This window comes from Eriocheir sinensis, chromosome 15 (genome assembly GCF_024679095.1).
Source record: "Eriocheir sinensis breed Jianghai 21 chromosome 15, ASM2467909v1, whole genome shotgun sequence".
NCBI classification, from domain to species: Eukaryota; Metazoa; Arthropoda; class Malacostraca; order Decapoda; family Varunidae; genus Eriocheir; species Eriocheir sinensis.
In genome coordinates this window covers 3,968,592-3,995,769 of record NC_066523.1, presented here as the reverse complement: position 1 = coordinate 3,995,769, position 27,178 = coordinate 3,968,592, and the positions used below count along the sequence as shown (strand labels likewise).

The following is a 27,178-nucleotide window of genomic DNA, read 5'->3' as shown; positions in this document are numbered from 1 at the left end:
GTTTCATGGTGCTACCTACAGATCGATGTGTCAATAGTTGTAGGCCTACAATCACAATATGTGTTCCCTGGGGGGTTGGGATGACAGGTTCCTCCCTTCTCCTTTGTTGTACAACTGCAACAATAAACTATCAATCAATCAATCAATCAGTCATTGATTCACATTAACAAGATATTGCTGGGGAGTGTCGCTGGTTTGACATCAGCAGAGGGCAAGGTTTCGTGTCCCGTCAGTATTGATTAAATATTCATCAATAAATCAATGTTAGGTAATTAGGAAAGCCTCTCTCCCCACCATGTCAATAATCACATGTAAAAAAATTAATACTAACACAAGTGATAATGAGACTATGAATTTATTAAAGCAGATATCTTCCTCCGTCTGTCCTTCCTATGACTTAACATACGTAGCCATATTTCAAGAGGAGGGTATCGAAACACCTCTCAACCAGATATTGACTTCTCTTTTGGCTATTTTTCATCTACCATTCTTTTATATGAGCAGTAGTTAGTGTGCTTTTTTTTATTTAATTTTGTGCTTGTTATTTTTTGTCCTTGAGCGTTGGTTCATTTACTGTAAACAATAATAATAATAATAATAATAATAATAATAATAATAATAATAATAATAATAATAATAACAAACACAGTCACACACCGCTCAATGGATAACTCAGGCTGGGGTTCGAGCTCCGCCGTTCAGCAAAGTCGGGATTTTTCCTCTGACAATGAGTGGCTACCATCCCCCCCTGAGCAAGAGGAGAAGGATGGGTTGGTGTGTGAAGATCCCGGTGTGGCCGGCAGTACAGAGATCGATTATAATGAGCTTGTTCGAATCAGGATGGTAGGCCTATATATCTATAGGCCTACAATTTACTTTAGTTGTCTGCTGTAATTGTTGATCTATATATTATGTAACTGTTTTAATAATGTAAAATAATGGTACAAGATCGCGGTGTAATTTAATATACGTTTACATGTATAAATTACGTAAATTTGCACCAACGACTTGCAGCGCGCGCCACACTCAGCTGATCCCCTCAAGTATTGCCAACACAGGCGCTTTGAACTCTTCTTCACCGTGTTAGGGGGCTGGGTTAGGCCATGGGAGCACGGCTTCTACATACATAAGAAACTGAAAACCATGTGAGTCAAAGTGAGAAAGTGACAAAAACAAACAAGATTAAACAGAAGTACTGAGGAAGTCTAGAGCACCGTAGCCAGATTATCGTACTCAGAGCTCATATTGACTGGTTTCTGACCCATAACAATTGTCAAGAAGCACCAATAATTAACCATTTTATCAATAATTTTATATGAATCAAATTTTGGGGGGTGGAGGAGACAGTTTTTAGGTCGGAAATCGGCAAACATAAGAGGATGAGTACGACAATCTGGTAACGGAGCTCCAAGAGATCCTCGTGTCCCTCTTCTTAAACACTCCGGTTCGGCGCCCAAACATTTAATTAACAAGGCTTTCATAAGACCTCTGAACATTTCCGTGGGTAGTTTTATGACCATGGTGGTAGCTTAACACTCTCACTGTACCGTGGACCTAAAAATAATACTCATTTGAGCCCGATTGATCTTATTTTTGGTCTTTGGGAATAGTTGTTGTGAGCCGAAAGCGTCTCTAATAGAAATAAAAAAGAACAAGTGTATGATATTGTAATAGACCCAAAGGACAGTAAAGGGAAATGCAAAAAAGGCCAAAGTGAAGATCGAAAACAAAGGAGAAGAAAATAGGAAAGAAGCAAGTCTATGTAAGCAAAAGCAGAGGAAAACAGAGCTCGGTGCAGAGTGAAGAAATATAAAACACCCAAGAAGAAGAAGAAGATGTAAGTGTGAAGAAGAACCGAGGAAGAACGACTTAATAAGAAGCGATGCAAAGCGGAATTACAGGTCAATAAAAGAAGAAGAGTGTCACGAAATCAGAGGAAAAGAAAACAGGAACAGTGAAGAAGAACCAAGGAAGGAGGACTAAATAAGAAGCGATGCAAAGCGGAACAGGTCAATAAAAGAGTGCCGCTAGTTAAGTGCCACCTGAAGAGTGCCACCAGTTGAGGCGCAGAGATGACGGACGCCGCCCCAGCAGTGCCGCCCACAGCAGTGCCGCCCCCAGCACTCATCCAGCTCGTGACCCTAGGCGATGATGTCACCGCCGTCAGAAACTTGCTCCTGAAGGGTGAGGCCAAGGTGGATGACACGGACAGCAATGGCATGACAGCCCTCCATCATGCCGCCTACAAGGGCAATGCCGAACTCTGCAAACTCCTTGTTGATCACGTGAGTGGGTGTTATATCGGCTATGTCATCCTTGTGCTACACAGTTCAAAGCTCTTGTGGTGTACTTCTCATTCTGAAGCTTATGTTCCTTATAAATGTTTAGTAAATTTATGATGTTAAGGATATGTTTCTGTTTATCACATTTTGGCATCAAGTCCTAGGTTAGGTTAGGTTAGGTTAGATGTAGTATAGTTAGGTTAATTGCTCACTTACTTGTCTCACTTTTCGAAGTTTAGGCAGTTTCACTGTGGTTGACTTGGAAATCCACCACCACCACACTTCTCCATCTGAGTTAATGAATTTGACCTGAAATAGAATTTGATCTTGCTCGTTTGGAGGCAGGACCGTGTGGAATAAGATAGGTTTAATTTAGTTTGACTAGTTTAGTTGATTTTAATTGTTTTCAAAAAACATGTGATACCCGGCCTTTGCACTGCAGTCTAGATGGCAGAGCAGCAGAGCCCACCAGCCTTACTCATTTTCTCGTGATGGCTCAAGTGCTTATTTTTATATATTCATTTCTACATTCTTTCCCTGTAGCAATACAGGGTGGCTGCACAAGTGGCTTCAGGCTGAAATCTATTTCGAGCAGCATAGTCTCTTTTCTGTTATCACCTAACTGGTTGTTAATTTGTCCTCTTTAGGGATCTGACTGAAACAGTTAATTAAACCAGCGATTGGAGAAATAAGCAATGTATATTAAGGTGATTGGTTACTGTTTTCAGATGTTTTTTCAGCTGTGTTTCTATAGACAATATACTGATATAACTCTACCTACATAAAATTGGACTAGACTTGAAATTAAAAATAGAATGAAGATTGAACCCATATTCCATAGCCTTCAACAAAGAAGTTTGTTAAAAGTAAAAAATAAAAAAATCATACTGTTGTTCTATAGAGTAATCCTACCTTGCTTCTTTTTTAGGGGGCTGATGTCAACTCAGACAGCCATGACCATCGGTATTCTCCACTACACTTTGCAGCTTTGTCTGGCAATACTGAAGCAGTGCAACACTTATTAACAGCTGGAGCCAGGACATACCATACCAACACTTTAGGTAGAACTGCCACTCAGATGGCAGCTTTTGTAGGAAACCATGCAGTAGTGGCCTTAATAAACAACTATGTGCCCATGAGCGATGTGACTCAATATACTCGGCCATCAGGACTGGAGAAAGAAGCCAAGCTCCCACCAGTAGCAGCTAAACCCTTCTATGACCTTATCATGCAGGTATGGAGAGAGGCATTTGTTATTTTCCTTATGACCCCATTAATAACTTTATTCTCAGTAAGTTATCCAGAAAAATATTGTTTCTTTATAAAGCCTAGCAAACTACTTGTGGGCTTTTGGATTAGAATGAGTCTTCATGGTTTATCTTTTACAGGTTAATCTTCATCCAGTGAGAATTGCACTTGCAGTAGGAGCATCAGATATTCTTCAGAAGAATATAAACAAGGCATGGCATCTACTTGACCACATGTGTGAAAAGGAAAGTAAGCGCCCAGAGAATGTTAATGAGGTCAGTAAAACATCATAGTAGTATTGAAATCTTACCATTACCTCTACCACCATGAGATTATTTTAAATTGCTTCTTTCTGCACACAGCACACCTGGTAACAATGCTGATATTGCAGACTAACCCAATCTGGTACATAATTCAATTTAGAAATTGGGAGGAATAATTCTTATATGTATGCTTCTTAAACCTATTTATTGTAACAGTTTATTTACTTAGATGTACGTTTAGGTTATCAGTGCAGTCTCATATGGACCTCACAAAATAATAAACTACTTTTTATGCCAAAAATGGCTTGGTCAGCAGTAGCTGGATAAAAAGTTATTTCAGAAATGCGAGATTGAAAAGTAATGAAAGAATGCCCCCAGCGAGGTAGCTTATCATCTTTAATGCACTGCAGGACAAAGGCCTTTCCCAATGTTCTCCACCTCTATGTCTGAAGTAAATGTACTTCATCCTGCTCCATCAAATCCTCTAATTTCAACTATTCTCCTAGTCCTCTGTTTCTTTGGTTGTTTATCTCATATCAGCTATGCATGAGATGAAGTACTTAAATTCATTTCTTATTTTTAATTGTCATTAAAATACCTTCAGGCTTTGACTATTCCCTAATCTCTGTTGCTCACTTCCTGTCTCTCCATGTTATATCCAGATATTGTCTCTGTTCCTCTTTGTGTATACTATATCTTAGCTTTTTCAAAGTCTTTTGTTAGGCACCAGCATTCTGAACCATATGTTAGGACTAGCATAATACATTGATTGTACCTTCAGGGAGTTTACTCTAAAACACTCCATCTCATTCCTTTTATCTTTCTAAATTATAAACCCTTCGCACTTATGACCAGGTCAATAATATTAGTAATATTTGGTTAAGCAACAAGCTGATATTTTAAATACCCTGCTATGGATAGAGCAGCTATTTCTTTACACAGCACTCCAGCACCTCCCTTCCCACCCCCACCCTGACTCCATCCTCAGTCCTTACGTACGGGCTCCACCCCAGCCAGGCTGGGGTAAGGTCGGAGTGGGAAGGGTTGGGCCAGCCCTCCCACACTTCCCCCTTAGTTGCCTCTGAAACTCAGGCTGTAGCAATACTCACACTGCAGTCATTAGTTGCCACTCTTATCATTTTATAGGCCTACAGTCAGCTATACAATCATATCACCAGATCTAGCAGACTCCAATTGGCTAGCATCTGAGCTGAGCAAAGGTTGAGTGAGTCTACCTAAATATATCCACTGTTTACAAGTCTTAGTTGCATTTGGTTCACCTGTTAGCCTCCACAACTCCCAGCAGGTGTGGTGATGGGGGTCAGTCAATCAGTTGACCGCAATCAAAATGACTTCCCTCAACAATAGCTCTCTCACAATATTCCCACAGCAGTCCTTATTGGGGACTGTTTACTGGAAACAGTAATCATGGTTGAATGAAACATTGACAGATGGTAAGAAGATTTAGTAGAGGTGACACTGGCCACATAACTATGACGTGTCATTAGTTTACAAACACTGTCGCGCCACCCCCCCTCCACCATCACAATCTCCCGCACAATGACTTGGCGAGCATTTGGCTACTGTAGCCATCTTGCCAAAACTTGGTTGCTCCATTGCATAACATTGCACAACGTTGTTTGGCAAAGGGGTCACCCGAATGCAGGGCTGGGGTGAGGTGAGCGCATCAGGACAGGCGTGGTAGGGAGAGAGGGTAGGAGGAGCAGAACGCATCTCTATCCATGACGGGACATTTGAATAATATTTTATTGTATTTTTAATGTAAATTTCAACTAAGACCAATTCGACTTACCATCAACCTGTCGATCCCAAACCCCATCATAGATCGAGGACTACTTGTACTCTATGAACAGGGGAACTCACTGACCCTGTTCAAGGTAAAATTTTCAAAGAGAACAAGACATCAGATTACAAATAATAAAAATCTAATGGGAAACAACATTGTCTTGTACTTTTCATGTCATAGTTCTTTAATACATGTGTTTCTTTTCGGTCATGTTTATTTCACTATTTTGCATTGAAGGGATAATATACTAAAAACTGTATTTCATTCCAGGTAATCTCCATGAAGTTTCATTACTTAGCATATGTTCTGAAAACGCTGGAGAAGGAACTTCAGAAAATGGATCCAGAAACACAAAGCAACAAAGACACCTGTATATTTGAAAGTATAATTCGAAAATGGTTGCGTGGGCGGCCTTCAGATGGTTTTGAGGAGCATCTAGAGTACTATGTTAGAGATGCTATCAAGGCATTTCCTTGGGTGGAGATGCCGCTCTTCATTCAGTTAGTACGAAACATGAGTGGAAGTCAATTGGGAGACACCTCAGCACTTTGCATTCTTAGTGGTTGCATTAATGGCCAGAGGGCCTTCCAAGATGATAAGGCTTGTTCCACTTGTGGCCAAGAAACCAATAGAGACCTAAAGAAATGTTCAAAATGTAAGATGGCGCAGTACTGTGATAAAGTCTGCCAGAAACTTCAATGGCCCATTCATAAAAAGTTTTGTGACAAGCTTTATTTGGAATATAAAAGCCAACAGAAAAGGTTAGAAGAAGAAAGAAGGAAAGAGGAAGATGAAAAAGAAAAGAATAAAGCTAATGAAAATGTTGATGTAGAAAAAAAAGAGAAAGAAGATAAAGAATTGGCCAGTCAGGCAAAAAATATTACAGTTTCTTAAAAGTACTGTAAGTCATTGTTAAATAAAATATATTTACCAAATATTGAAATGATTTATATTAATTGATAGAAGTTTTCTTCTAATGTCTTCATAAACATGATATATATTATAGGCTGTATTGTATGCAGTGTAGCACAAGGAATACACAGATATGAAAGCAGAAATTAGGTTAATGATTTTATATGTTAAGCCTGTGCTGTAACTTTTTTTATGCATCTTAAAATCCTTAAATGTTTTCAAAGTATAGGTATCTTCTGCCACATTCAGTTAATTCCTATAGAGAGATTCCTCTGATGTAGCTTGAGCCAGCAACTCCATCAAAAAGTATTGTGGGTGCATGAAATACAGATATCATCACATTCTCAGTACATTGACATAGGCTGAACATCTCTTGGTCTCTGCCTCCCTCTTCCACCCACTGTACTCTTATGTAATATATCTTGGTTTAGTAATATGACATACTTTAATTAAGGAACTGTTACCCTTTTTTTTTTTTAAACTGAGCATATATAATATATATATATATATATATATATATATATATATATATATATATATATATATATATATATATATATATATATATATACCTCTCACTTTACACAAGTATTGGGTTCCTGCCACTTCCTGGTGAGATTGTGTAATGTAAATTTTGCATGATGTAAACATATTTTTCCCATACTACGGTGGGGCCCCATGTCCAGCAATGAGAAGAAACTGAAAAAAACGTCAATAACCCTAAAGCTGCTTGTTTGGGGGCAAACTTTAAATAGTAACACTAAATACAGACAAACTTTTCAGTGTCGGCTATAGCCGACACCGCATTCATACACCAAGGGCCCGCTGCTGTCTATCCGACACCAACTTCTCCCTTTACTTACACGGCTTGTATGGTAGCCAAGGGTTTCCAAATTGGACATGTGCTAGCTCTCTGTCTCTTTGAGAGAGAGAGAGAGAGCATGACTCCCGCCACACTCAGCCACAGCCGTAGTGAACTCAGCACACCCAAGTGCAGTTCCAAATGAGCGAAAAAGGACGCTAACTAGGCTATATCAAAAACATTGTGTTTCTTACATATTACTACCAAGACAATAATGAGTGACAGTAAGATCGACAGAGACGCAACAATAAAAGTGAATGTATGGTGTAAATTTACACAGAAATAGTATATAATTAGTTATTACTATAAATTTTAGAGTTGTGCATGTACGTAGTCAAAGAGACAATCATACTGCTTACAAACATCGCTAGAGCAATACAGCGTCAGAGTGGCGCGCATGAAGGAGGTTGGCTGTTGGGTGGGAGGATACACTGTAGTGCACTCCATAACCATCCCCCATAGAGGCAAAACTAAGCTGACATGAGTCAGTGTTAGGTCATTTCCATTAGATTTATGCAATAAAAAAAAATTTGAAAGGGGCTCGGGATTGAGGTGAAAAAAAGAGCTTACAATAGTGCAGGGCTGTATGGGTTAACAACTAAATTTACATTCATATATAAACATAACTACTAATAGGCAAAGGCAACAAAAACTCACCATTAAATGCTTTGAATGTGCTCTCTATTGAATAAAGAAGTTAGGAGTTGAAAGTGCCTCAGCTTATGGAGAGCATGCCCCACTGCCACCACCATCACTGCCCTCATGCCGAGCCAGATGTGTAGCAGCCTCCATCAGCAACTTACTTCTCTCGTATTGCAGCAGTTCATGATCATTAAATTCAATATAGTCCCTGTGGTGGGCAGGGCTGAGTGGAGCAACAGGGGCAACATCACAGACCTTCAGTTGACCCGTGAGTGAGGAAATGAGCCCAACATTTTGGCGTCCCACACTACAGTTCCCTCACAATATTCCCCCAGCAACTCTTATAGGCAACTCTTTACTGGAAACAGCAATCGTAGTGAAAAGAATCATTTGCAGAAGGTAAAAAGATGAAGAGGTGACACTGGTCACAAATAACAATGATGTCTGTTTTGTTTACATTCTCTGCTCTGCCTGATTCAGCGGACTTGGCAGTATGTTCAGTGCCATCTTGGCAAGACTTGTTACCTCTATTGCACAACATTACATAACATTGTGTGCCCAATGGGTCAACTAAACTAAGGGAGCAGGTACTCACCCTTCCTGCACAACTCTCCACACAGTAACTCTTCGGGCTGTCTTGACTTAACTTGCCCACTCACTCCTCCTAGTGAATGGGAATATTTTCACTAGCTCCAAGGCTTTGATCATTAGTTATGAAATTCAGGACTGTTTCTATCCTATCGCTTGACTTGCAATAGCTAGTTAAAAAGATGCTAGTTATGGGGCCCCACTGTATAGTGAAAATACATGTAAAATCTGTGTGTGTGTGTGTGTGTGTGTGTGTGTGTGTGTGTGTGTGTGTGCATTTACCCATTTGTAGTATATAGGGCCTGAGCTCAAGCTCGGACAGTCCTGTCTCCCAATCTATTTTTGTCCAGCTTTTCCTTCATTTTATGCCTGCTTCAACAATGCCTTTGCTAAGTCCATTCCATGTATCCACACTTCTGTATGGAAAATTCAACTTCTTTAAGTCTTTCAAACAAGTCCCTTTTCTCAATTTCTTACTGTGTCCTCTTAGTTGCCTTCTGCCTTTCATCTCGATTAAATAATATTTATCCAGCACTTCCATTCCACTCGTATTCCTGTATAACGCCATCAGGTTTCCTCTTTCTCTTCCTATCTTCCAGTGTTGGTAAGCCCAGTTCCTCTAATCTAGTCTCGTATGGCAGGCTTGATAGTTCTGGTACCATCTTGGTTGCAATCCTTCGAGTCCTTTCAAGTTTCCTTATGTCCTTTTTCTTGTGTGGTGACCAGACAACTGCTGCATACTCTAGCCTTTGTCTAATCAATGTTGTTATTATTTTCTTCATCATGTCTCCATCCAAGTAGTGATATGCCACTTATGTGTGTGTGTGTGTGTGTTTGTTCCTTTTTTATGGAAAATATAAATACTAATAATAACCTTGAGGTATTGTGATGTTGGCTGCTGGGAAGCAGCCACTGTTAATCAGTAATCCATATATGTAGTATATTCCTATGGTAGTATGAGCTTTAATCATACACCCCTCTTCCAAGTTTTGGTCTTGGTCATCAGCCCGGCAGTGTGCTGGTATTACATAAACGCCAATGAGTCTAGAGAATGACCTCTTCTCTTTAGAACACTGATCAGCTCTAGATCATTGATTGGGATTTGAATCTGACAAGGATTCGCTCTACAAAAATAGAATGGCTCAAGGCCGATCAGCAGATCAAAGCGAGTGGTCGTATTTCTCCATCAGTTCTGTTGTTCATTACTGCTACTCTACATCCTTAGTGCTTACAAATGCATTTCTGCAACATTATCTTAACTTATAATCTGCTCCTCTTACATTTCGGGGATGTATACACCCCATGAATGATAAGCTTTCGTGTGTAACCTAACCACATAGGAGCTGGGCTGTGAGTGTCATCTGCTACTACCCAACTCTATAGCTAGATCAGGCAGAACATAATCCAGTGCACCCAGATCACAATAATCTATATCTCAATGGTAAATAGAACACTGACTTTAAAACCAGATATGTGATCTGAAACAGATCATCATAAATAGAAGAGGCCATAAGGAGGGACAATGATGCATGGAAGTGTGTACATGTGTGTCTGTATGTAAGTATGAATAGGGTACATGGGTGTGTGTGGGTGTGTGTGTGTATCAAACTTTGCTTTTTAGAGTCTTGCCCATTACATGCCATGCAGTGACTCATCAAGGTTTTGTGTAACCCCTCTGAATCACCTGAGGAGTCATTCAATTGATGGAAGTTCCTTGTTCTCCAAATTTTTTAAAGGGATCTTGGCAAAGCAAAGGTTCTTGGCAGTGTGGCTCAGAGTTTTTTTTTTCTTTGCTACTGCTCTGTTGTTGAAACACGAAGACTCTGGGCCAACAGGATGGAGTGACAATTAGTTTTGACATTGGAGGTCAGAAGTCAGCATTTGATTGTGTGCTGTATATGGGGTGTTCATCCTCCCTCTCAGGCTGGTCGATAAATGGATACCTGGGGAAACCTGGGGAAGGTAAACTGTGGTAACCCGGATGTCACACTGGCCCCGTGTCCCTGGGTAATGGACTCCCTCCCACCACATGCTCAAGGGCCAATGTTACGGAGATGAGCACCGAGGCCACGCGCTGCTACAGCGTATGCCCCCAACTTTACCTTTACCTGTATATGGGGGCTTTAATTTTTTTTTTTTTTTTTTTTTTTTTTTTGTGTGTGTGTGTGTGTGTGTGTGTGTGTGTGTGTAATTCACCTCTTGGTCTGCTGCGGGTCTCTCTTGAGACAGTCAGCCGTTCCCCTACGGAAGAGCACAGAGTTCATTTCCGATCTTTGGGTAGGACTGAGACCACTCACACACAACACACCGCGAAAACGAGGTCACAACTCCTTGCCTGATGTTGCGTACCAACTCACTGCTAGGTGAACAGGGGGTACACGTGAAAGAAGATAAACCCAACTTATCTTCACCCGGCCGGGGAATCGAACCCCGGTCCTTCTGGTTGTGAGTCAGACGTTCTACCCCTGAGCTACCGGGCTGTGTGTGTGTGTGTGTGTGAATTTTGCTGTGGTACTTCATGATGTGTGCCACGGTTGCCAGAACACCCTGTATTTTTTTCAATTTTTATGGTTTTCAAAAATTTTGAAAAAAGAATGATGCTCTCCTTAATGGTGAAATTTTTGCAAGTAACAGTTGCTTACCAGTATTGTGTATTGGTAAACTTTTATGGTTGTATTGAAATACATTGTGAATAGTGAGAAAAATTCCAGGCCATTAGATTGATAGTAAAATTGATAATAGACATTTCTCAATTCATGTGGCCTTTTTTTTAGTTTTGCTATTATGTAAGTGGTGCAGTAGTTAGTGGCTTTAACAGGGGAGAAGGTAAGGCCACTACAGGGAAGGCCAGAGTGCTCAGTTGTGACATTGGCACCCTGAGTGCTCCAGCTCTCTCCTCCCGACACTGGCTGACATGCTTCAGACACTGATTATGCTGTCCTTTGTACTTTTGTTATCATTACTGTCACATTATGGGTTGAATTCATTGTTACTTTGTATGTTCATGATGATTACCTGTCTGCATTCATAATGTTCAATTTGGATGAAACTTAGGAACTATGTTCAGTGATCAAATGGACCCACGTGTGTGATAGCTGCTATACAATAAGCATAATAATAAAAATTTCAATGTTACCTCCTACACATACCTTTAATTTATTTATTTATTCAGTTTTAGAGCAAAGGAACATGATGTCAGAAATTTCTGTGTAAAATTATCTCCCATTAAATTATTTTGTCAGTAGGGAGAAATTATGCACTACAATACCCTCCCGAGTTTTGCGCTATCTGAGTTTTGCGATCCTCAAGTTTCGCGCTTAGTCCTAAATTCTTACAGTCCCGACATTCGCACATTATCGCGCCCCAAGTTTCACGCTGCTTTGTCATATACAGGTCACGTCTACCAACCGTCGGCGTCATGCGTGCTGCCTTAAAAGGCAGTGTCATATTGGCTGTCTTCCTCCAATCATTGGAGCTATGGGCAACTGCGGTTGCTCATATGCCTAACTGGGAGCGAGTTGTCAGTTTTCCATATGGATGGAAAATGGTTGAGGGTACGAGGAACCGCACGTCGATGTAAATAAACATACGACAGGAGTGGCTGAGGAGTGAGGAGCAGTGATAGATGGCCCACCAGGAGACTCGTAAAGTGGACTGGCAGAGCTGCTTTGTTTATTATTTAATTGACAAGATAAGAGAACACCTTGTGCTGTGGAACCACAGTTCAAAAAACTTTTTTTCTCCAGTCTATGAAAATTGTAGGACTCCTTGTGTTGTGTTCCTGACTCCTCCCATGAACTATGCATGCTCAGAAGCAAATGTTAACAAACAAACACTTGTTGATAAACAGAGCTGTCCTCACGCATCCACAGACAGCATGGCTATGCTCACTTCGCTTGCCAACTCCCCCCACCTCATGAACCTGTGGTGCCCTTTTACCCCCTCCAAAAATCTGCCAAACTTACGGGCCTGCATATGCACATTGAGTTTTTTTTCTTTTTCTAAATAGCAAGATGCTGTTTCCCATAAAGTTACCCATGAATCACTGCATGCAGGCTATTTATTGGCTCAGGAACACAACACCGGTCTTTACAGCACAGTTCTTTGATGAGGTTTGGGTAAACATTCCTGTCCTGTTCTTGAAAATCATAATCATACCCATGGAGGTGCCAGTGGTTCCTCCATGCTAGAAGTTCTCATTGTCACCACAGCGCTTGCACAGCCAATCCACCCACCTAGACTCTGCACACATAAACACGTGGATCGAGTAACAACAAATACCCACACATATGCACGCACACATCAGACTCATCAGGAACCATGGCAGATGTTTCTGACTATGCTGAGGTTAACACGCCAAACGTCTGACTCCCAGTTAGGCCTAATACAAATGCACAACTCTTGACACTGTTATGCTGACTGTATATCCCCTCCAGGTCATTGTCAGTGAGGCTCGGTCTTCCTTTCGGCTCAGGCGCCAGGCCAACACTGCTATCTTGGCAAAACCTGTCACCGTTGCCATCACAAAGGCAATCTCACGCTGGCTAATGGACAAACGCCAATATTGCACAACACAGCGTGGCTAGTGGCTCAACTGTATGCATGGCAGGCCTAGTATGGAAGTGGTGAAAGCATTGCACAAGTATTTCAGATCTTACACTGGTCAGATATTTGCAGTTTTTCAATGACTTTTCTCATAATTTTTTCAATCTTTGACTGGCCAAATTTTTGCCAGATACCTAGGGGTTCCAGATAGTCGGGATTTTCCTGTAGTTACTCCTTTATTTTGACAGTGTGTTGATAGCAGTAAGTCAAATAAGCACCAATCTTCCTTGAACTGCATTTGTTATTAATTAACATGAAGGATGAAAAGATCAATACTATATACAGATTCCAACTCTTTACTGCTGTTACAAAGTACATGATTCATTATGTTTTGACTTGCTTCAGGATTATGTATACAGTAGAAAGATCTAACACTAGTTTCAAATGCATACACTATCGAAAAGTTGAGTCAAGATGCATGAATATTACATCTTTTTATTCAAAACAGATTAAAAATTGTAAATGAATAAAACTAATGAGATTTCTTCATTTCCAAAAACTTACCATTTACTTTTGTACAAAAACCAATATCTAATATCAGATCTCTGTTCCCTACACAGTATACCGTAAGTGGCCAATTTTTAAGCATATTTTTCTAAGCTTACAAATACTGATGATGGCAGTTCTTAGTCATGTCTTCCTGTAAGACTTAAATTCACAACACATTAATCTAGTTTACATAGATTTTCTGACAAGGAATTTCTAGTGCTATAGCAATGATCACTGTTTATATATAGGGTGAGGTGGACATAACTCGTACAGTCATGAGACGTACAAAGGCCGTCTTGTCGAGGCAAAACATCGAGGAAGGTCTCCCTTCTCACAGCAGAAAGAAAATGGGACACCAACAGCTGACGCAGACATCTTGTGCCGCAAGCTTTACGCTTGACAATGCTATGCGAGTTTTTTAATTTTTGAGATGTCTGATGCAATTTTCTCGCCTCATAGTATAGTGTATGGTGATTGTGAATATGTCATGACCTTGCTCGTGAAGGTTTCCATGGTGAATATGATCATATTGAAAAGATATTAGCATGGAAAGATATTGTTGTGCCGAATTTTTGTGTTTGTGGGAATCCGTAAACAAACATGTGGGTAGTTCCCGAGTCGTACAGCTAGTCGACGCAAAATGTTATTGTAAACCCTGGTTACATTTGACGAGCGCATAAAACCACCTAAAAATTATGAGTTAAAGCACTCATCACTTTCAGAATTGGAAGTCCAAACAATCTAAACTGATGCCTCAAAGGAAGCCCACAGCCTAAGGATTACTTTGGGCATTTGGGTTTGAGTCTTGGTGCAAAGCCAGATTTTTTAAAAATTTATTTATAAAATTGTACGGGCCGTGAACACCTCGTGTACGAGCCGTGACCCCCTGGTCACAAGCCATACAGCAATTGAAAAAAATGAAAATCATCCTACGGAAAAAAGAATATTCTCTGAGGAAGCTCAACAGATACTCATAAAGGAAGCCCATTTCCCGAGGAGTATTATGCACTCTGTTTTGCCTGTTAGGGCAAATACAGATTTTTAATGAATATTTTCCCACTAGTAGTACGGGTTGTGTCCACCTCACCCTATATATATATATATATATATATATATCTCTATATATATATATATATATATATATATATATATATATATATATATATATATATATATGTATATACTGTATCATATAGAGAGGGAGAAGGCATGGCCACATGCCATGAATTTCAGGGTATGTGACACTTGGTATCACATGTCCAAAGTACATTTCTCAGTAAAGAAATACTTTTTACCTTTTGGAATTATTCTGGACAAATGATGGAATCTTTTTCAACTGCACTTGGGTATACAGCTCTATGTAACAGCCCTTCCTTGAAGCTTCCATCCTTCGGATAGTGCCCCTCTGGCCCATGGAGAGCACGGGTCTTGATGAACGCCTTCACTTCAGCTTCATCAACAGTGGCCATCTCCAGGCTGCATCCCCATGCTAACAGTGCTAGAGGCTAGAGAAAAGACACAGATTAAATGCTTCTGTCATGATTTTCAGATGAGAAAGAAAGCATAGCAGTACACAGAAACCTTATTTTCATTGCTAATATGGTAATCATTACTAGAAAGCTTGAAAATACCCAACATTAATATATATATATATATATATATATATATATATATATATATATATATATATATATATATATATATATATATATATATATTGTTGTGCTGGAAGCTGTGCAAGGTCTTTACATATCTCCCTCCCACGGAGTCTCCTGACGGCGACACTGAACCCAAGTAACACGTCTGGCATAACAATATATATATATATATATATATATATATATATATATATATATATATATATATATATATATATATATATATATATATATATATATATATATACCCTGGTACAATGGACTAATTGGGTGGGAACTTAGTATATTGATGCTGAAAGTCCGTTATTAGAGGCGGAAATTAAAAAATGCATATAATACTAGCAACGAAACTAATAATTGTAAGTATATAATTTTCATTGTGTGTATTGTCTGCACATTGTCTACATAGCCACACAGCACATTTTGTGATGGACTGCAAGGCACTGAGGCTGGCAGGTTGCCAGTGGGGCCCTGTGGGTGGGAGGGGGGGTATTGTTACGGGTATGATACGAGTGTGAGACATGTACACCAGGTCCCCAATTTAGGAATGATTTCCACTCTCCCAAATTTCTCAAAGTAAGGCAGAAATTTGTTAACGTAAGTTAATTTTCCCATTTAATTTCATTATAAATATTGAGATGTATTCCTGTGCACTCCCCAAAAGTTCATCCATTTCATCATCCAAGACTAAAAACAAGAAAAGAGAATGCCTGAACAACTTATAATCACATAAACTTGTTAAATTTGGAAAGAAACACTAGCTAATAAATTAATAACATACCTAAGTACTTATATGATACCAGAGTGATTCAAATTTTGGTAATGGTGTGATGGGTGTGTGTGTGTGTGTGTAGTTACCTATTTGTAGTATGCAGGGCCTGCGCTCAAGCTCGGACAGTCCTGTCTCGCAATCTATACTTGTCCAACTTTTCTTTCATTATATGGACACTGCCCGCTTCAACAATATCTTTGTTTAGTCTATTCCATGTATCCACACTCCTGTATGGAAAACTGTACTTCTTTATGTCTTTCAAACAAGTCCTCTTTCTCATTTCTTGCTGTGTCCACTTAGTTGCCTCCTACCTTCCATCTTAATTAAATAATTTCTATCCAACATGTCTATTCCACTTGTAGTCCTGTACAATGCTATCAGGTCTCCTTTTTCTTTTCTTTCTTCCAGTGTTGGTAGGCCCAGTTCTTCCAATCTAGTTTTGTATGACAGACTTGATAGTTCTGGTACCATCATAGTTGCAATCCTTTGAATCCTTTCAAGTTTCCTTATATACTTATTCCTGTGTGGTGACCATACAACCACTGCATACTCTGACCTTGGTCTAATCGGTTGTTATTATTTTCTTCATCATGTCTCCATCGAAGTACTAGGAATGTTTTATTTTTTTCTTGAAGAATAAAAATTACAAAATATAATAAAAAAAACACACACCAATCTTAAAACAATATTAGCATTTGCTAATATTGATTGTAAACTTTAGTTTGCAAAGTAGATCCCCAAAACAGCAAATCTCCCATCACAAAAGTAAAACTTACCCGATCTTTGGTCAGAAGAGTGTATGGTGTGATAATATGCTTTCGGAAACATCCCTTCAGTACTTTGCGGAGCTGGTTGACCAACAGTGGCTCAGCACAAGGATCATACAGCATAACTATACCTCCATGCTGCAAGAACAAGCATTGTGAACATGGAGTAGATTTATTACTACCAACTTTTGCTATTCATTATTCATTTGGAAATTAATTTATGAAGCACGAATGAAGCAAAATTAGTGTACGTATATATCTACATAATATATAGCATTTGAGGAGAACATGTATGAACCTTGAAGAAGTTATGTTTTCATAATTGGTAAAATCTCCCCCCCCCCCCAAAACACTTTGAATTATGGAATGAGGAAGGACCTTATCAGTGATGCAAAGGAAGATAAGGATCTAGGAGTAAGTAAAGTTGGAGGGCATATGCTATAGTAGCGCAGGGCCTCAATGCTCACCTCTGTTGCATTAGCACTTACGCCTTTGGTGGGTAAGAACCTATTACCCCAGGACACAGGGCCAGAATGACATCCAAGTTACCACAGTTTATCTTCCTCAGGTTTTCCAAGGTAGTTATCGACCAGCCCAAAAGGGAGAATGAACAGGTGGGTGAGCTGCACGAAGACTGTCTAACCCGGGATTTGAACCCGGGCCTGCGGATTCATAACTATAGACACGCCAACCACTGCACCACAGAGGCATGACTTATATAAGAAATTACCTTAAAAATTATAGGATAAGATAGGTTTCAGGATATGTGGATGAAACACAGATAAAGGATACAGAGGAGCAATGGGATACTTGAGAAAAGGAAAAAGTAGATAAAGACAGCATGGAAGAAGTATTTTGAATCTGTAGTGAATGAGTGTGTGAGGGAGAGAAGTTTAAAGGTACAGCTCTGGGACACACATAAAAGCCTACAAAGACCTGCTCCAGCCAAGAAGAAAGAAAGAACATTCAAGTGTTCATTTTAGTTAGCAAGGTGTATTGATATTCCCATCTTTGAAGTTTCAGTCATAGGAAGGAGGCGTTACAGACGAAGGAAGGCTGTTCAAGAGTTTACCAGGGTTCTGGACAGCATAGGGATGAGCAAAAGTAGATACTCTTGTGCAGTGGAGCTGCAATAGCTGTGGAGACATGCAGTTAGCAAGTTTTGAAGAGCAGCTAGCATGAAAATATGACAGAAGATAGAAAGAGGCAACATTGCACTGGAATTTAAGAGGTAAAAATTGCCAGTAAGAGAAGGAAAGCTGATGAGGTGAAAAGACTCTAACTCTACTGTCCAAAAGGGCTGTGTGAGTGGAATCCCCCCACACACGATATACATACTCCATATAGGGTCAGTCAAGACCCTTCTCTATGGTAAGTATCTGTGGGAGGGGAAAAAAATAGTGGAGACGATAAAGAACACCGAACTCTGCAGAGGCTGCTTTAGCTAGACAATCAGTCAAGCAATAAGTGGGGGCATATGCATCCCCCGGGGGGGGGGGGGGGGCTCACCCACCCTACGACGCCAAGCCTGGGGGGTCCCTGACCCCGACCTCTACTTTAATTTTATTTTTGGCTAGGATAATTTTTTTTAAAGGGGGATAGGGTGTAAACCCCTCCCCCAACCAGCCCAGATCAGGGGCTGGTCTGACTGCTCACCATTGGGCAGGGATGCAGGACCCCTGGGAGGATTAAACCCCCCAGTTACCCAAAAAAAGAAGAATGAACAGGAGAGAGAGAAAAGAAGGAAAGACAGCTCAGGGAGGCAGTGAATGCTGCATTCCTCATCCAGATAGACCTTCCCCTACCATAGCTAGACAGGAGATAATTAATTTCCAGTTGAGATTTTGAATTAAGGATAGGACAAGTATGTTTGGTGAAGAGGACAGCTGCATGTTATCAAAGAATAGCAAATAGATGTCTCAAAGATTGTGCAAAACTGTCAGGTGGAATGAGTTTTGAGGCACTGAAATAATTTTTGGGGAATTTTCTTTTTTCTCATTTTATAGCTCTGTGGAAGCTTCAGAAAAAAAAAATGAAAAAAGGTCTGAACAGAATCTGCATGGATGACACAAGCATGAAATAAAGCTTGAAATATTTATATTCAAGGATTGTATGAAAAGAAACTAGAATGATATGAAACTGTCATTTCACAGTCAGGGAGCTATTACCTCAATAGAGTGAAGCCATCTCTGGACAGGTACAAATTTATATTCTCCAAATACAGGCCAGAGAGGTCGATGAGGTCCAAATGTGGGCAAGGTTGTATTGTAGAACAGCTTTTGGTTCATGCAGATGTGCTGAGGAGTGTAGTCATCTGGTAAGTCAGTGCACTTCTCTACAGACTTGATGTTCTGGACAGGTATGCGATGGTGTCTGGGGTCAAAGCATGTGTAATTGATTGGAGAGTAATCCCAGTCTATTGTGATGTTAATCTGAAATCAAATTATACCTGGTATTATTGAAATTAAGAAATTTCTAGGATTCACTTAAAATTAAATAACCTGCCACGCATTTTAATAAATTTATCTAAGCCCTACTGGAGATGTCAATTTTCCCTTGACAGTCCCCTGGATATGCAAAATTACCAAATTTACTTGTCACATTGTCACATAGATAAGATATTGATAACTGCTCCTACTTGCTTTTCCTAAATAGTACTGATATAATATTCCATGCACTCCTTCATTAATACAAAATAAAATAGGTGGCCAAAAAGTTTTAGTACTTATGTTATTTTAACCTTTAGCTGACTTACATGCATTCTCTCCTTTAATTAATGCTTTGCTTATCAGAAGTTACATTATTTCTACCTCTTCCTTTGTCTCCACTACTAGCAGCAAATTGTCCGCATATAATTACCTATAATGGACCCCATGTTTTACGCTTTGTGGCCTCTCCATTACTACAATGAACAACAAGGGGCTTGGAGCAGATCCTGATGCACTCTACTAGTATTCATATCTAGCTCATTTCCCAAAAGAATCAAACATAACCTTCAATTACTACATTCCTTAACACCCTTTCATCCAGTTGTGTATGGAATCATAGTGAGTAAAATTTGTTTCTGATGATGACTGATCATTAGTTTCAGCAAACATAATCAAAGGAATTTCTACATTTTATAATATTTTACAATACCTTTGCATTATCACACTTGATATGAGGTATTCCCATGGCCACCCCATGTTTGTCATCCTTCATGCTGTCTGGAAGGTCCTCAGGGGGACTTGCACGAAATCCCTCAGGCGGTTGTTCAGGTCTCTCACCCCAATTTCTATAAGTGTCAGCCTAGAAAAACAAAGTCAGTGAAATACTCTATTTAATACAGGTCAGAGATGCAGTTTTATCCAATATCTTAAAACATCCGTAAAGAAAATAAGTACCTGTAATAAAATATTCCCAACATTTATAAAACCAGTTATAAGATATTCCCAAAGTAGATACATGAGAAGGGTAGTTCTGAAAGTATATTAAGGAGCATTCTCATATCTTCTTTGTCTCATATTAATATGCTAAGGAAAAGTTGTTCCTTAATACACATAATGAGCGTATAAGACACATACACAATCTTTAAAAATTTATATAAATCACTAATTTTGTAGAAATACTGGGCTGGGAATTGGGCCACATAAGTTCCCAGGGTAGCATATACTCAAGGCAAAGATTAATGGAGGTATCCTGGTAACTCCTCTAGCTCATCAATATATTTTACCATTCAATACTAGACCTAATTTATGATCCTCCCTGATGAATTTAATCCTTTATTCTTTCCTGAGACAAAGGTGTCTGAGGTTACTAACTATGGTAACTATGATACTCCTTTTATTTCATAGCAAAAAGAGGCATGCAACAGATACCTGACACTACTGACAGCAATAAATGTTGTCCCTCCTGTTACGGTGAGGCAACTCATGGGCACATATGGAATCCCTTCAACTTACTGCTCCAATACTGCCATAATCATTTGAAAACTTTTTCCACCATAATATGCAGATCACCTTTCCTGCGTGCTCACTTCCTGAGTTATGACTAAGTCTGCTTCATTTTGTAAAATGAAGTTCATCTTCCTTTCTATTTTTTTTATTTATTCCAAATACATAAGGCTTTTTTTCTTTTTCTTAGGTCTTTGCCAGCCCTAGTTGGCCATTTTTCCTGTAACAAATCACAAAATATAAATCTCTTAGGATTAAGTTTTAGGATTATTCATTGTCAAAATTGTAGGATTGTGTCTCTCATTACAGAAACTAAAAAGGTTTGAGAAGCAGGTGAATGGAAAACCCCATTCATGCTGTTTCTAGATGAATAAATACAAGAGAAAGAATAGAACAGCTCTACATGAAAATATTTGTTACTCTAGAGATTTCTTCAACCTCTTATCTTTTTAGTGAGTGTAGTTCAATAGATGAGGTCCTGATTCCATTAAATTTTTAAATATGATGGAAGGAAAAACATCTACAAAATAAAATGTTATTAAAAATCTGTTCCCATGGTAACAATCAAGATCCTGGGATTTAAGGTTTAGTCAGTAAATCTGACATATTACACATGTTTGGAGAAGATATCCTTTCCCTGGGATTACCATTAAAATCATAATCATCATTACCTGGTGCCACCCTTCATCTGCAATACTCCTTTCTGCCTCCCTAACTCCGGAGTGCAGGAGTGATCTGATGGTGGACTTCAGATTACTACTATCCTCTCTAAGTGGTTCAGCTAGGCGATCTTCAATATCTCTCAGAAAGTTAGCATTGTCCTCAAACGTCTCTGGCTCAGGATCATCTGCAAAAGGATAAAAAGCTTGAAATCAGATACAAAGTTAGTAGCAACATCAACAAATAATGATACATATTTTTGTTCATCCACTTTCATTCTGCAGTCTGAAACCAAGGATAGGATAAAACACAAGTGCCAAAATATAACTATAGATGCATACATCCCATTTATCAAAGCTGCAAGTACTATATACTAGTATAGTGTTACAAAGGTGGGGTTAGCGGATACTCTCCTCACATCTACTTCCAGTGGGTTCTGCAGGTTTGCATACTTGAGATAATACTAGCTAGGAGAAAGTGATTAAATACAAGGAGGCAAAGGGTACTCTTCTTTATTCCTACATCAGTACAACACTGGGAATCTCGGAATGTCCTTGCCTTTCTTAAACCCTGCAGAGTCTCATATCATTTGCTCTGAGTCTTGCAATAACTATACTGACTCTATAATCAAACTCTCGTCCCATTGGTGCTCCACTCTTACCGTGTTTCCCGCCATATAAGACGCACTTTTTTTTCAAAAAATAAGACTAAAAAAATCACCCTGCATCTTATACACCAATGGTTAGGTTTTAGTAGGCTTAGGGGTTATTGTTACTAGTACGAAACCATCACCCAAAACACCTCCATTTGACACAATAGTTCAGATGTCCCCAGAATGAAATATACCATATTTTGAGGCATATAACGTGCACTTTTTCACTCAGAAAATGCCAAAAAGTTAACCTTGCTCGGTATACACCGAAGGTACAATTTTTTATTGATTTAAATAATGAATAGTGTGATGCAATAGAAAAGGACAGTGTGAATAAGCAGAAGAGAGGAGGAGGACATGACCATACAGGTCACAAGTAGTAGACGCACCACACGAGGGAGCCAAGGCACAGCATGAACGTGAAACAACACACAGCACTGCCGCAGTGCACCAGTCACCAGTGTGCCGGGTGCCTTGGCGGTGATGATTAAAGCAGCAATTACACGGGAACAATATTGGTGGAGCAGGGTGCTGCCTGACATGACTGTTCGGCGATCGTGGGGCGGACTTCGGCGGATTAGTCTGAAGGTATTTCTGCTGTGCAGCGGTCCGGTCAGCTGACATTCTCTGTGATATATGTTTGAAAGAACGGATATCCGTGGATGACTAAAGCGTATATTTTAAACACTACAGTGTGCATTCTTTGTACAGTAACAATGTCCCCCAGAAAGATGGTTAAAAGGGATGATGCTGCTAAAAAGAAAACAGGAACAGCAGATACTATGCTCACAACAGGAACGGGGTGCGAGCCTCAGCGGCTTGTATGCCCTCCTAGACATGACTGACTCCCGTTCATCCTCCATCTCGGACGATATGTCGGGTAAGCTTTAAGTTGGTGGTCGAACGTATTTCCAGTGCCTCGAAAATAGGGAAACTGCGTCTGCTAAACCATAGTGCAAAACCTACACCTCGAGCGTAGTTAGCAGTCGTGGGAGTCTCCATAACAACCGTAACACATTGATTTGTGTTTTATATTATTTATCATTGCTATTTGTTAGTAAAATTACTTTCATTCTGTATAAAATAACATTTAAAAATTTCAGAACAAATTAAACTTGTAAACTGAGGTATGACTGTATGTACTGTATTTATCACTGGTTTTATTACAACTTTTGTTATTATGGTATCACTCAAATATGACACACCATACAAATTACAATACAAATTACCCTGGAGTCAGCAACTTCCACACCAGGACAAAGACCAACACAACATCAAAACAATAATGGCAAATGCTTCATCACATAAGACTGCCACAGCAAATATTGAGTCTGTAAGACTGGAAGTTATGCCTAATGCAACATTTGGCATCCAAGACGCATGTTAAATTTTTTAGTCTTATTTTGAGAAAAAACAGTATCTTCGACACTGGCAAATGCGGCAGTTTGTTAACTTTAAATACCCATTCCATATTGTATATTTTTTTATTGTTTTGTATGTATATTTCTTTGACCCTAAGCCTGTCTCTTTTTAATTGTAAAATTGGCAGATAAACAAAAAAATAACATATATAAAACACTTACCTGGTACGATGTATCCTATATCAGAACCAGTTGGGAATACTAGTCTTGACTGAGCCACACCAAAGACTACTACAGCCAAGGCCACACAGAGGGACTGCATCTGAAAAGGCATCCAGGCCACAGTAACTAAAGGAGGCATTGTATTACATATTTGAAGTAAATGTGATGTATGAGCATATAAAATAAACAGCTCTAATTCTAAGACACTTCCTAAATCAATGCAGGTCATTTCTTTAGCATGTTGCAGGATTTTTCTTCTTTGTGCCCTTGAACTGCCTTCTGTGTCATAAGATATATGCAGATTATTCAATTTGAAACTGAATTTGTATGACACTCGTCCCTCGGTGTTGACGATGATGGTGACATTAATGACATTAATATGGTAAGTAGGTGAGTAGATGTGAATGTTTAAAAGTGAGTGGATCCATATTTGTATTAACCATCTCAGTGTTGGCCACAAAGCTGAACCATTACAACCGGTTTACTTATCTGGTGCAGCTTAGAGGTTAGTGCCTCAGTCATGGTGCTTCACTGCAGGTTCCAGTCAATTTATCAGATCAAGCTGGTCTGTTATGGTTCTGCATTTAGCTGTGTACCACAATAATGACAGTTTATCTGGGACTCTTCTATGGAACTTCCTCAAGTGCAATTCAAAATTGTTCCTTCGTGGTGTAGTGATTACCATGCCTATCTACAAATTCACAGCCTCAGGTTGACCCTGCCCAAGGCAATTGACACTCCAAGCAGGCAGCTCCCAACTACTACCTAGGATACAACTCCTGGCTACAACACCCATTGATGAAACCTCACTCTCTCTTGACAAGGTCGTCCTTCAGATTGCAGGGATATGTAGTTTATCTCTTGACTATTAGAGGGACGTGATGTAAGGACTGTTTCTGCACTTTAAAGTATTTTATCTATATTTTAAAGGGGAAGTGGAGTTTCGTAGGTTAGTCAGGTATATCAAGGCTGTACCAGTGACTATACACATGCATGACGAACACAGTATTACTAAGATTGAGTAATTTTACCTCGTCTTCGATCACTGCAGGTGGCAGCTGCAAATGACAGCCCGTCTTCCCCTGCAGTGCCCGGGCCGCGGTAACAGCTGGCAGGACAGTGGTGGACACTGGACAGCAACTGTTGACACAGGTGCAGTGCAGGATGTCAGAGTTGCCAGCTCGCTCTGAGACTAAATACGATATTTTTTCCAACAATTAACAATCGCAAAAACTATGAACCATCTTCTCTATTACCTATCTCCTCAAAGCCCTGATAATTACTCACAATTACATGTTTGCCATATAAACTGTTCATAAAGGCCTTTTGAAAAGCGCTTTTAAATGACAAGGCTGTCGCGGGCGCGGGGTGGCGGTGGTGGTGGTGGTGGTCGGCCTTCAGAACGGCCCCGCCCGCCCACCTCCTGTCACTGGCTGTCATGTGCTGTTTGGTTTTCCCAAGTTCATTCGGGTGTTTTCTTAAGGGCCCTAATTTAAAACATATCCTTATTTTCTTCTTCTTCATGCTGTTCACACACTTATAGCTACAAACGCAAACTCTCGGCATGGATGCGTCCTGTTAAATCATTGTCTTTTTTTTATTATTATTATTTGTTGGATATACTTTACAGTTTACACAGAACAGATCAGTGTGGAAATTGTATATATAGGTTACATTTCGAAGCAGAATTAGTATGACAATTTATTTCTAACCCATCAAAGTATACGTGCCGTCACTCACTGTCCACCATTCATGTTTGCACCAGGAAGACTACGTGCATGCATGATTGATTGATGGTTTATTAATTGTTGTAAAGGTGCACAACAAAGGAGAAGGGAGGAACATATGCCATCCCGACCCCCAGGCAATAACTATAGAGTGATTTGCAATGACACAAAAAACATATGTGTAAGGCTACAATATTCATATCATTAAACAGTAGAGGAAATGATAAGATTCGTAATATTATAATAAAGCACAGGAAAACAAATTCAGAAAGTGTATGAACTAATATTGGTGATTGATTGATAGTTTATTGTTGCAAGTAAACAACAAATTTAAGGAGAAAGGAGGAGCATGCCATCCCAACCCCCAGGCAGTACAGAGTGTGATTATACATCTAAGGATACATGTGTAAGTAGCACCAGGAAACTAAAAAGATACAATATGGTAGGGGACAAAGTGCTAAAAAAATAAAGGCCTTGAGTTAGTCAGGGGCGCAGACATAAGGGACTGAAAATATGAACTACAATCTAGGGGGGCTAATAAAGTTAACAATAAGTAACTTCCTAGATTAATATAGGTAACTTCCTAAATGGTCGCGATCGCGACTGATATATATAAAGCTTAATTAATAACACGCCGTATATGTCTCGACTCCCAGTTAATACAAATGCACAACTCTTGACATATCCGCAGGTAGCACAATTAATGGAAATAATACGTACAGGTACAATATGGTAGATGACAATTGCTATAATAAAAATAAATAGCTGTGATGAGACTTCTCCCTTGTTAATTGTTTACCTGCAACAATAAACTATCAATCAATCAATCAATCAAGGGGGCAGGCACATTATAGGGGACTGGACCCAGAAGAATTACAATCTAGGCCGTGGCAAATGCAGAATTAATACTCTCTTAAAATACACGCACATGCATTCAGTGAAATATTCAAGCGGGTAATGGCTATAAGGGCTTCTTATATAACTTATACACCCGTAACTATATGGCCAAGCTATAGGCTGCTGATGTGTTATATAACTTTACTACACCCGTATAGTCTAATTAAGGGTAAGCCATTGTCACACATTGGCGATTCAAGGGCCGACCGAGGCGCGACTCAACAATTAAGGTCGTAACACATTTTTTATCAATCGTTCCTTGAATCGCCGACAAAGCGTCCGTGAGCGTTCGAGCTAATTCAAAACTTGCACCGCGGAAACCCAGGTGGCCTAGCTGTGACCTGACCAGCCTGACAGGTATATATATCCGCCATATCTTGCGGCCCTACGAGAGAGAGAGAGAGAGAGAGAGAGAGAGAGAGAGAGAGAGAGAGAGAGAGAGAGAGAGAGAGAGAGAGATACTCCTTTTCCAGGGATTATATTATTTTCTGACAGTTATATAATCGATCATTGAATTATAAGATATGCGCGAATTCTCTCCACGTATATATAGATGTGCGGATGGCAGGTCACCTTTCGATCATTGGCAAATTAAATTTCCTCTCTCTCTCTCTCTCTCTCTCTCTCTCTCTCTCTCTTGTAATACATAATGACAGCAGGGTTTACACATTACATACATATTTTAAATGTATAATTTCCGCTAACCTAACTGTATTTTTTAGATAGCCTATTAAAGAGCCATCGGTCCATCACGTACAACACGTCATCCGAGCAATATATAGACCTATTCAATTTACTACTATAATCATTAAATTAGTGTTAGGAGATCGAA

General features: G+C 39.6%; 2 protein-coding genes across 2 annotated transcripts; one reads left to right on the top strand and one right to left on the bottom strand.

Moving 5' to 3' along the window:
* The first annotated feature begins 1,500 nt into the window (after window positions 1–1,500).
* LOC126998785 (ankyrin repeat and MYND domain-containing protein 2-like) lies at window positions 1,501–6,948 on the top strand. The gene is made up of 4 exons (XM_050860825.1): window positions 1,501–2,285; window positions 3,211–3,516; window positions 3,671–3,805; window positions 5,871–6,948. Exons 1-4 carry the CDS (start codon window positions 2,073–2,075, stop codon window positions 6,492–6,494), a joined length of 1,278 nt encoding a protein of 425 aa, XP_050716782.1. The 5' UTR covers window positions 1,501–2,072; the 3' UTR covers window positions 6,495–6,948.
* A 6,543-nt stretch (window positions 6,949–13,491) lies between these two features.
* On the bottom strand, window positions 13,492–24,936 carry LOC126998784 (uncharacterized). Its single transcript, XM_050860824.1, has 7 exons — window positions 24,754–24,936; window positions 23,723–23,822; window positions 21,499–21,674; window positions 20,034–20,183; window positions 19,064–19,327; window positions 16,905–17,033; window positions 13,492–15,203 (listed from the first exon to the last, which is right to left on the bottom strand). The coding sequence occupies exons 2-7, from the start codon at window positions 23,820–23,822 to the stop codon at window positions 15,003–15,005; spliced, it is 1,020 nt and encodes a 339-aa protein (XP_050716781.1). The 5' UTR covers window positions 24,754–24,936; the 3' UTR covers window positions 13,492–15,002.
* Between the last annotated feature and the right edge of the window lie 2,242 nt (window positions 24,937–27,178).

What these genes read in the sequence shown, in the direction of transcription:
- LOC126998785 (XM_050860825.1), top strand. Translation starts at nt 2,073, where the DNA reads ATGACGGACGCCGCCCCAGCAGTGCCGCCCACAGCAGTGCCGCCCCCA. An exon ending in TCTATGACCTTATCATGCAG is followed by an intron (nt 3,517 to 3,670) that starts GTATGGAGAGAG and finishes TATCTTTTACAG; the next exon opens with GTTAATCTTCATCCAGTGAG. An exon ending in GCCCAGAGAATGTTAATGAG is followed by an intron (nt 3,806 to 5,870) that starts GTCAGTAAAACA and finishes ATTTCATTCCAG; the next exon opens with GTAATCTCCATGAAGTTTCA.
- LOC126998784 (XM_050860824.1), bottom strand. Translation starts at nt 23,822, where the DNA reads ATGCAGTCCCTCTGTGTGGCCTTGGCTGTAGTAGTCTTTGGTGTGGCT. An exon ending in TCAAGTGTGATAATGCAAAG is followed by an intron (nt 19,328 to 20,033) that starts GTATTGTAAAAT and finishes ATTTGATTTCAG; the next exon opens with ATTAACATCACAATAGACTG. An exon ending in CTCTTCTGACCAAAGATCGG is followed by an intron (nt 15,204 to 16,904) that starts GTAAGTTTTACT and finishes TCTTTTCTCTAG; the next exon opens with CCTCTAGCACTGTTAGCATG.